The 11445-nt window shown below is 36.4% G+C and overlaps 1 protein-coding gene across 3 annotated transcripts; it reads right to left on the reverse strand.

Moving 5' to 3' along the window:
- Positions 1 to 332: 332 nt before the first annotated feature.
- LOC108991176 (glyoxylate/succinic semialdehyde reductase 1) lies at positions 333 to 10257 on the reverse strand. 3 transcript variants are annotated; one of them, XM_018965337.2, is made up of 9 exons: positions 10083 to 10257; positions 6913 to 7023; positions 6721 to 6822; positions 5718 to 5819; positions 2924 to 3039; positions 2076 to 2154; positions 1820 to 1990; positions 754 to 813; positions 333 to 659 (listed from the first exon to the last, which is right to left on the reverse strand). In XM_018965337.2, exons 1-9 carry the CDS (start codon positions 10200 to 10202, stop codon positions 630 to 632), a joined length of 891 nt encoding a protein of 296 aa, XP_018820882.1. In that variant the 5' UTR covers positions 10203 to 10257; the 3' UTR covers positions 333 to 629. The 3 variants fall into 3 exon arrangements, with proteins under 3 accessions (XP_018820882.1, XP_018820904.1, XP_035549389.1); XM_018965359.2 differs by lacking the exon at positions 754 to 813 and having other exon boundaries at positions 333 to 719; XM_035693496.1 differs by having other exon boundaries at positions 333 to 813.
- Between the last annotated feature and the right edge of the window lie 1188 nt (positions 10258 to 11445).

The following is an 11445-nucleotide window of genomic DNA, read 5'->3' on the forward strand; positions in this document are numbered from 1 at the left end:
ACAATTCTCTCTTATAGAACCAGTTTTATGAGATAAATTAGACAATAAATTTTTTCAACCCCCCCCCCCTCAATTTCTAAGAGAGAGAGAGTGAGACCAGGACATAAAACTATGGAAAAATCTTATTGCACCAATTCGTGCACCAATATTGATATGTAATACATATGTTTAACGAAACGATGTAAATTAAAGATGAAAATAATTTTTATGATATAGGAGATTTTCTTCTCTCAAATTTTTTTTTTCATTTTTTTTAAATAAAAAAAATCATTGATACGCAATATGGTGCACGAACTCGCTTGTATCTAGCAAAACCCTAAAACTATTGCAAGTTTGCAACACAAGGAAATGTTTTTTTTATCATTACATTGTAGCCGACACAACGAAATGCATTTTATCATTACATTGTACACGACAAAGTTCAGTCTCTTTCTAAGATTTGGCCGATAGAACCTTTGCATATTAAAAACTTTGAAAATCAAGCCCACAATATCTATGAAGATAAACGCAACATTTTCTTTCTGGCTATAGTTGCCAACACTATTTATTTCTGTTCATCATTGCTCAAGTTTTTAAGCAGTTCTTTGCTTTCTGTTCATCATTGCTCAAGTTTTTAAGCAGTCTTTGTACTAAGACTGATGTTGAAGAACCTTTACGGCCTCAAACACAGCCGAAAAATCAAGGTCCCCTAATCCCATGCTCCTGGCCTTCTTGAAAGCCTACAAGAGATTCAAAGTAACAAATTTTAGTTGCCTCAAACACAGCCGAAAAATCAAGGTCCCCTAATCCCATGCTCCTGGCCTTCTTGAAAGCCTACAAGAGATTCAAAGTAACAAATTTTAGTTCTAATAATCAGTTATCCTCCCTAATCCTTGATTCCTGTATCAAACATCTCGAGTACTTGAATGTGTTATGCTGTTATCTTCACATTCCTAAGCACGCCAAATACTCTCTATTTTATATAAAAGAAGATAAGTACGTCCAAAAACTTCTATGATATTAATTCAACACAGTATTTAACAAAGGAAAATACTCTAGCCATAAAGGAATTACACAAAAACAATCCCACAAAGTGGTGGGACTTGATGTGGTTCGTCAGATTATAAAGTTAATTTTATTGTCAAGTTAATCTAATGAATCAGATGAAATCACATTAGTTTGTAAAATTACTTTTGTGTAATTCGTTTGTGGGTGTAGCAGTACTCTTTAACAGATGATTGCAATAGCAAAGGACATAATCTTACCAACTTCTGTAATTTGTTACCATCACTGACATATGAAGCCTCATATCATATTTCATAAAATTATCCGGGCAAGTCCAAAATTATATTATGATTTTCATTCTTACTAAAATAAGAAAACATGATAATAAGACAAGGTAATCTAGAAAATGAAATATGAATCTCTTTGGAATGAAAACCCGTCCCAAACTAAACCCTGCTTTCGATAGTTGAGTCCAAAACCCATCCTGAACCCATGTCAATATAAGAATAATTATGTACTTGTCCTATTTAATATCAAGTAATCTAAAACCCAACCCATCTTAATTGAATATCGTAAGCCTAACTGTCAATCATTATCGTAACAAAATGGGAAGGAAGAGCAGGGAGGGTGAGGGGCATTATTTATCCTTAGTTAATTAACTATTTACTACTAGATTACATTTTTTAGTTAACTTTGATAAATAAGCAGCAGGTTGGTTATAAAAAATAATTAAAGGGTTGTCCTAGTGTAGGACATCGTACCAAGTGATATCTTACTAATCAATATTGCTGCAAATACCTCAACACAGGAAAAAAGAAGAAGAAAAGAGTATAACCTCATTGGCTGCAGCTGCAACTGGCATTGATACAGCATTTTCATCACCAAGGGCAAGAGCCAACCTCATGTCCTTCTGCTGATGTTTCAGCGGAAAAGCAGGGGAGTAATTGTTCTGGATCATAGTAGGTCCTTTCATCTTGAACATTGGATTAGCAATTGCACCCAGATCCTAACAAAAAAAAACATGTAACTTATCAACAGTCAAATAAAATTCCAAAATATGTCAACAAAAATGTTCTTGGTCTTTTTCTTACCAATACATCAAGAAGATTCTGAGGATCAAGTCCGCTTGTGCTAGCCAGTGCAAGTCCCTCCGAAAGTGCATTCATCATACTGATAATAGAATCGCAATAACATATAATCAAGAATGACATAAACAGGCTACGGGAAATAACATATATGTATGTATTTATGTATGTATGCCCAAATCCTGTCGAGGCTTTAATTCCTTTGAACCTTAACCTTATTAGCCCAAACATTTCAACTGTCATGCCCCAAACCTAGCATATGTGAAGATATTGGTATCTTTCTTCTCTCCTAAGTTAACATAGCATAGCTTTATGGCTAGGGATATAGGCATAGGAAGAACTAGCAAAATGACTTTGGCTAAACAATGAATTGGGAGACTTTCTCTTTAACATTGGTGTTCAACTTAGCATGTCATGTCATTGGTGTTCCACAAAAGAAAGGATTCAACTACAAGGAGGTTCTTTTGCATTTCAAGGAACTTTCTTCGTTCTTCATGGCCCCTAAATTTGAAGGTAACTTAGTTTATTGTTTTTTTCTTTTCTCTCTATATGCCCCTGTGATAGCAAAGGCATGTGGTCCATCCACTACGAGAAGGTAGATGCAAAGGTTCGGATCGGAATTGGCAGACAGCTAACTACAGAATATAATCATCTGGCCTACTCTGCAGCCAAGTGAGTTTGAAAGATTATTAAATCCACAAAAAAGAAAAAAAACGTAAAATCACAAGCTTAGCCACGATAGTTAGCTCTCATTGATTAAGAACATACTCTCAGTATATGGACAAGTGTCTGTGCAAGCTGCTTTTTTTTTTCCTTTTCATTTGTAGGTTGGATCAGCATAAAGCAAACATTACCTGCCCATTATCATGTTGACGACAAGTTTCATCTTTGCTCCATTTCCAACCTGCCCTAAGTAAAAAGACCTCTTTCCAAGTACATTAAAAGCTGGGATTGCTTCCTCATATAATGCCTGCATTCCAAACAGTGAAAATGATGCAATGGACAGGAAAACTGAAGAAAGGTGAATGTATAGCATACATGAAGTAATGAAAGGATCATTTTAGCCTATCGCGTTTTGAAAATATAAGCTTGAATGTCCAAAGTTCACAGGCTAGCCTATTACCAGCTGTACTAACAGAATAAAGATATGCAGCACTCTGGAAATGACAGAATAGGATCAAGGATCATCATGTGACAAGGTTACTTCTTGCTTAGTTATCTCCACTTCTTCTTTCCATGAATCAAACAAGCTAGTGAATCTCTTGTGAGTTCTCTGTGAGACTAAATGATCATCCAACTAAAGCTCTGGGAAGAAGTGTTGGAATTTAGTACAACAGAGCAGTGTGGCAGAAGATAGAATTTATCAGTTGCCAACTTGTTGCATATGGCTCGAGTTCTTTCATTTCACAAGCATGTTCCCAAACGGTTTTGAAGTGATACCGTCCTCACTGCCTATCACCTTATTAAATTTGTGTCAGCCTTAGTTCTATACGGTGCATCTTGTCACTCTGTTTTGTTTCCTACCTCTCCTTCCTTTCTATTCTACAGAAGGTTTTGAATGTGTTTGTTATGTTCAGTCACTTGGTTACTTATCAAAAAAAAAAAAAAAAAGTTCAGTCATTTAGTTCAATTTTAATAAACCTAATCTTGTCCCACTATGTGTGTATTCAATGGATACAACCAGATTTAAAAAGGATATTGTTGCTACAGTATTATGCTACTTCACCGGCCTTTGTCAACTTTGGATCTACATTTAAGTTATAATGTTCGTTCTCCACATGAGAGCGATCCTGCGTCGGCCTCATCATTCATTATGCTGCCTATTTCCAAGTGCTTCTTCATCACAACTTGGCCTTGCTACATCAGATTCTTTAGCATCACCTCATACAAATCCATTAAACATTAATTCCTGCAGCATGAGACTACCGACTCCCATGCTTCCACCATGTTTGCCTCCATCTTTAGACCGGGATGTACTCGGTGTTTCGGACTTCTTGCCTATTGCGCTCATAATGGGTACATGTTCTTTTCCTTTGACAATAAGTAACGTATTAGCTTATCTGAGTTGGAGGAAAACCATGAAAATAGAGATAGATGCCCTTCATCATAATAAAAGATCAAATCTCATTTCACTAACTCCTAGTAAACATATTGTTATATGCTAAAAAGCTGATACATCAATTTTTTATTTGAAGATGAAATCAACAAATTACATGCCCATACTGAATCAAACTCCTTAAAATATATAAAAAATTGTAAATACAAAAAATGGGTGGTAGTCCAACCCTCCAAGGGTGGTCGGCAACCCCCAGAGGAGTGCCTGGGCCACCCTAGCCATGCCATGGGTGACCGGCCATCCCATTTGGGATGGGACCAGCCACCGTAGGATGCCGGGTGGCTGCAGCAACCACCCCACGGGTGTGGTTTTCAAACCACACTGCCGAGGTGGCAAGATCCACCCCAAGGGGTGGTCCAGCCAGCCCTGTGGTTACAAATGTTTTCTTTTGTTTTTTCTTCATGTTAATAAAGAATTTCGGTGTGGTGTATTCAGTTTTTAAAGATTGTAGAACCCTTACCCTTGGGGGACAATCTGTTATTGGAGACACCACATGCTAACACTAGGTGGACTCAATTAAATCGTGATGATTCTATATAACACTTGAAGGCACGATCAGTTGCTAGCATAATGTTTTTTTTTATTGGCACCGGATGTCCGAGAAAAAAGTCCCGACTAATCTTAGGGGTGAACAGACCTTCGGCAAGGAGTTTCCCGCAAATGCACCTCAGATAATTCAAGGGGAAGTTTCCCAAGTCCGATAGCTCCTAGAAATTGTTTGCACCCAAGAAGATTCGAACCTTAGATCTGAAGGGAGCATACCACCAAGACCAAGGCATTTACCACTTGAGCGAACCCCTAGGGGTTAGTTGCTAGCATAATGTTACAAGTTAAAGAAACTGTTATAGGACATAAAAGCAATCCCAAATAGTGTGGTTTGGTTTTATTCATACGGTATTACAGCTTGGTCCTCGTAGATAACAAACATACCATTCACTGTTTTACTTACTCCTTATTACTCTGTCTACTACATACTCCTTATTACTTGTTATTTGACAGTTTTAGAATTTGAACCTAAAACATTCTCCAACTTCAACAAAGTGGACACGGATGAAGCTGCAACTAGGACTTCAGAATAACACCAAAATTAATTTGGCAGTCATGCCCATTTCAGACGTGACAACCATTATGCAAATTTGGGTTCTATATAAAATTCTGCACAACCAACTTAAGAGATTATAAAAAATGGACAAAAGAAGTTTATCATCTGTTACAAAATTAAAATCAAATGCTTGCTTTAGTAGGTAATAATGTGGTAGTTAAACGAAGCAAGATTCCTTACTTTAGACATTACTTTTCATCTCATTTATAGTGAATCATCCATGTTTTTGAAGAAAATTAATTCCCTCAGTCAAGGATAGTTTTGAAAGGCGATTCTAATATTTTACAACAGCTGGAAGTAGTACTTGTCCATTTGAAACATCAAATATAGTTCTATTGATCTCATCTTCCAAGCCCCTTTAAAACAAGATATTAATCACCAGTGTAACAGACTAGCAACCAATTGAAGCATCATAAACTCATGAACTGACCTTCTCCCCAGCAGCAAGGATTACCAGTTGACCATCTTCAGCAGGCTTTTTGCTACCGGACACAGGAGCTTCAATGAAGTGACCACCCCTTGATGTAATCGCCTAAAAATATAAGGTGCAAAATTAAGTAATTTATCTAAAGCAAACTTCTTGTGCTTTGTCCTCGGCACAGATAATCATTTACAATGGGAATTACCAGGAAAAAAGAAAACGATGTTGTAGAAGAATTAAAGATGTGAACAGAGAATGTTTAAAGAGTCATAGAGAAGGAAATGTTAAGATGTTCTAGAATGTTACTCATCTTTAACAAATAGCATATTAATAACATTGATAATGGGATGACTAAAAAGTAGGGTTACTTAGCCTCTTTAAAACACTTATCCATGCATCATTTTTCCAGCATCATATTCTTTCATACTTTTTTCTTTTTTGAATTTGCCAGTTACACTGCTGCCAGGGTTTTGAATCCATGGATACACCATCCACCCATCCCGCAGCCGATGGAGGTGCATCTCAGCTAGATTTCATTAGCATTTCCTAGGAAATTTGAAAACAGAAAATTCATTGAAGAAAAAGTATGGACTACTTAATGGCATTTCTGTTTTTTTTCCTTTCCAACCAAGTATTTTTAGCATTGAAAAATCATCTACTCTTGGTTCTGTAAAATCCCTCAGAATATCTTTTTGGACTAGCATGGGCAGTCAAAACCCTAAACAAACTATATAACAAGTCTCAAAAATCATTTATATATTGATCCAATGTAAGACAATTTTTTAACCCAAACGATGACATACAAGAGAAATAAAAGAGAAATGGTATCCATCATCAGTGCTTAGTGTAATTAGGCGTATTTTGTGTATGCTTCCTGTGTACTTGGGCTATGCCTTTTTCTATTAAGTAAAGTTTTTACTTATATATATATATATATATAGATAGAGAGAGAGAGAGAGAGAGAGAGAGAGAGAGATGGAAATGAGGAGTAGCATTAGCCTTTAACTCAAACCTCATTTATCTTAGAAGAAGTATCAGCATCTACAGTTGACATGTCAATGTAACCTTTTCCGCTGCAAATTTGCTCAAGAACACCCTCTTTATCAAAAACCACCTAAACATTCACCATCGTATGGCCTTCTAGTGAGCAGAGAATTGGAAATAAAGAAATGAAATATCAAATTCTAAAGTACAAGTTACGAACTGAAAGAGCAGCTTTTGGATCAGATAACATTGCAATGGTACACTTGCACTTCTTGATGACAGCTGCTGGGGTTTCTCCAATTGAAGCACCATTCTCCACCAGCTCATCACACTGCAATTTGGGGTTACAAGCCAAACATGCATGAGGAAATTATTTCAGTTCAAGCTATCGACCACATACCATTCTGTCTGACAATAACAGGGATGTGTGAGCTATGCATGCTCCCAACCAAATTGAAGTAACTTCTACCTAGGATCTCGCAGTCAGAAAAAAAAAATACTTCTGGTGTGTCCTTCAGGTATTTGACAAGGTACTAAATTTAGAATATATAAAGTACTATTTTTAAGAATATATCAACAGATCAATTGCAATTTCATCAAGTTACTTTAATACTTCAGGATCTTTCAACATTTTATGCATCCTACTGAATTTTTAAACATGTTGGGAAGTGCTTAAAGCATGAAAATTGAAGGTTTGAAAAAAGCCTGAATGCAACTTTTATAGCGCTCATACCAAAAAGGCCTGGTGTTGTAGAGGTAAAAGATTATCGTCACATTAGCTTGGTGAGCGGGTTGTACAAAATTCTCTCCAAAGAATTGGTGAATAGATTGAGCAAGGTGTTGGAGAAGTTAATATCGAAGCCTAAAAATGCCTTTGTCAAAGGTAGGCAAATCCTCGACTCGGAGCTTATTGCCAACGAATATTTGGATAGTAAACTCAAGTTGGGAGAGCCAGGGCTTTTGTGCAAACTGGATATGGAAAAAACCTATGATCATGTCAACTGGAGATTCTTACTCTGCATGCTCAAAATATGTGGTACAAAATGGTGTACTTGGATCCATCATTGTATCTCTACGGCTTGTTTCTCTATATTGGTGAATGGCACGCCAAATGGCTTCTTTAAATGCTCACGAGGGTTGAGACAAGGTGATCATCTATCTCTGCTACTTTTTTTTTTTTTGTGATAGAAGCTTTTAGTAATTTTAGTAAGATGGTTTTAGGTGGGTCATATCTAGCTTCTTAGTGGGGGAGAAAATTACTAGTTCGCTCAACATATCTGATCTATTATCCGCCGATGATATCTTAATCTTTTGTGGAGCTAGCCATGAACAAATTCAAGCTTTGAGGGTTGTCCTATTATGCTTTGAAACTATATCAAGGTCTAGGCCAAATCAGAAGTAGTGTCAATGGGGGGATGTTCCTAATGTGGAGAGTATGACTTCTATCTTGGGATGCAAGATATTTCAGCTGCCCATGAAATATCTTGGCCTCCCGTTGGGTGCTACGTTCAAGTCAAAATTTATTTGGGATGTTGTTCTAGAAAAATGGAGATGAGATTAGCTAGTTGGAAGAGGATGTATTTATCCAAAGGTGGTAGGGTCACCTTAATCAAAAGTACACATTCCAATTTGCCAACTTACTTCCTCTCCCCTGTGCATCCCCATGATTAGTCGGGATGTTATTCCTGGACACCCGGTGCCAATCAAAACAAAAACTTCCTCTCATTATTTCCGCTCCCTGCCAAGGTGGCTCATTGCATGGAGAAACTCCAATGTGACTTCTTTTAGGGAGGATAAATTATGAGTTTAAATTTCATTTGGTGAAATGGGTCACAATATGCCCTCCCACTAAAGGAGGATTGGGTATTTGAAACTTGAAATCTTTCAACAAAGCCTTGCTTGGCAAATGGTTATGGAGATATCACTATGAACAGGGAGCCTTGTGGAGAACCGTCATCGAATTGAAACATGGAAAACTATGGGAAGGATGGTGTTCTAATGAGGTGAGCGGGCCCTATGGAGTGGGGCTATGGGAGCATATAAGAAGAGGCTGGGATACATATGCAAGAAATATTCGCTTTACTATGGGTAATGGATCTAAGGTCAAGTCTTGGCATGATGTATAGTACGGCGATATGGCACTGAAGGAAACTTATCTACAAGTTTCTGGTCTAGCAAGAATGAAAGAAGTCTTGATTGCGGACCTACTAATCATCTCCAATGGAATGTTACATTCCTCAGAGAAGCACAAGATTGGTACATTGATTTTTTTTTCAGCTTTCTTTAACATTGTGCATTACACCCGTTTGTCAAGGGTAGTGGAAGACAAGATTTTTTGGTGCCCCTCTAAGAAAGGGATATTAACAGTTCGCTCTTTCTACCAAGCCATGAGCTTGCGCAACACAAATCCATTCCCATGGAAGAGCATTTGGAAGACAAAGGCACCTCTAAAGGCAGCATTTTTTGTATAGACGGCTTTTTTGGAGAAGATCCTCACTCTAGACAACTTGATTGAGAAAATGTTGAATCATAGTCATGGATTGGTATTGTACGTGCAAGAAGAGCGGAGAGTCTGTTGACCATCTACTACTTCATTGTGAGATTGGCATTACTTTGGGAAATGAAGTCTTTGCTTGGTTGGGACTAGCTTCGGTGATGCCAAGAAGGGTAAGTGACCTCCCAGCTTCTTGGAGAGGCATTCAGGGCAACTCTCAAATTGCATCAATATGGAAAATGGTCTCAATATGCCTATGGTGGTGCATTTGGAGAGAGAGGAATGAAAGAACCTTTGAAGATCAAGAGCGGTCAATGGATGAGCTTACGATTGTAATTGATTTTCATGGCATGACTTTTAATGAATTCCTTGTATATGTCCATAACTGGGCTCTTGTGTACTCGTTTGATCACTAAAAATTTGTTTACCAATAAAATAATAATAATAATCAGCGCATATAAAGAACAATCGGTGACTACATGGTTTATTTTCAAGTAGTTCGTCAAGTGTCCTCTAAGAGTTTAAATTCAAGTCAAGATTAAACTTGTTTTGCACGAGTAAGCCGCAAAAAGATTGCCTGTTGTCTATCTTGGACCACTAAACTCGAATCCAAACTTTTTCTTACCTCGTTGGGGTCGTTTATGTCACAATTCAAACCAGCGCCATAAACAGTCGTTACTCGGAAAATATTTGCTATATTATAATCAATTTGAGTTGAAGACCATTTTCTCCAACATGTTTTTTCCCTAATATATGCTCATTCTTAGGATTACTCTTATCATAGAAATAAGCAGCATGAAAGTGAAGAAATCAATCATAAACTGCGCACACAAACACACACACAAACACACACACGGAGAGAGATGGCATCAGTTGAGGAGGGAACGGAAGCTTACCTTAGACAAAGTCCTGTTCCAAACCGTGACCTTAAAGCCATTGCGTAACAGATTGGTGGCCATGGCCTTCCCCATTATTCCCAGCCCCAAGAACCCTACCTCCTTCTCTTCCATTGCCATTTTCCTTACTTCCGACTATCTCCTGACTCAGGGTGTACCTACTATTTTCCTTTCGTTATACACACACACGTTTATATATATATATATAATTATTTATTATATGTATTTGGAAAGATTCTCCCTGATTGGTCGGGGCTGTATCTTGTTCCGTCCTAAGTGGATGGATGGGATGCGGTCCAGGTCACTCTTCTTGTTGGCTTCCTCCCTTTTTGTTTTCCACTCTCTTTGGAATTCACTAGGTGTCAATCGTATTAATAAATTATATTTGTACTATATAAAATATATATATTATATTATATGGATCAATTTGAACACAATATGTTAAGACTATCGTATCAAAATTTTAAATCCTAACATGACCCACTAATAAAATGAATTTATACAACACGACCCGTTTTAACCCGTTAGTAAATATAAAATAGATTGACACGACACAACCAATTTCAACCTGTTTATGCTAATAGGTTGAATAGACTTGAAATTAACCTGTTTGGCCTGATTAATTTTATATAAATATTAAAATATAAACAATATTTATAAAAAATATCAAATTAACTACAAATCTAAAATTACAATCTAAACAATAAAAATATCAAAATAAAAATCTCAACAATACCAAATAAGATAAATACAAAATATGATAAATTTTATCATATTTCCTTTTCAGAAAGAAAGAATATGAAGATTTGCATTTCTATCTGTCCTAAGTTCATCCAAATAAAGCTCCAATTAACTTTTTTACATATGGACAGCAAGATCATCATGTTCAAATTAATCAAATTCCTATACATAAAAAATAAAATAAAAATATTTCAAACCAATATGTGATATGAAACAATAATATAATATAAATCATTAAACAAAAAATATTATTTGAATTTATCTGAAATACTTGAATATTCCATCTTGTTGAGGATTGACTTTCCGCTCTACTAACGGTTCTTTCATTTTTCTTTTATAATTTGGATGTAGTTCAATATTCTTATACATTTATTTATATTCGAAAACCTCCATACATTTTCAGTCAATTTGAGTAATTCATATTTTGCCCATATTTAAGGAAAAAAAAAACCTTATTAAATACTAAAAAAGGTGTAGATCAACTTCTGTCTCCAAGGTTTGGGTAGGAATTACCATATGAAATTCACAGTTTTAAGATCATTAATTAAGAGATAACGGAGCTGCATCCATCCATGATCGATCCTGAGTACTCTTGTCTAGGGTATTATAATATGCATTATGA

The sequence above is a fragment of the Juglans regia genome, chromosome 8 (assembly GCF_001411555.2).
Source record: "Juglans regia cultivar Chandler chromosome 8, Walnut 2.0, whole genome shotgun sequence".
Lineage (NCBI taxonomy): Eukaryota > Viridiplantae > Streptophyta > Magnoliopsida > Fagales > Juglandaceae > Juglans > Juglans regia.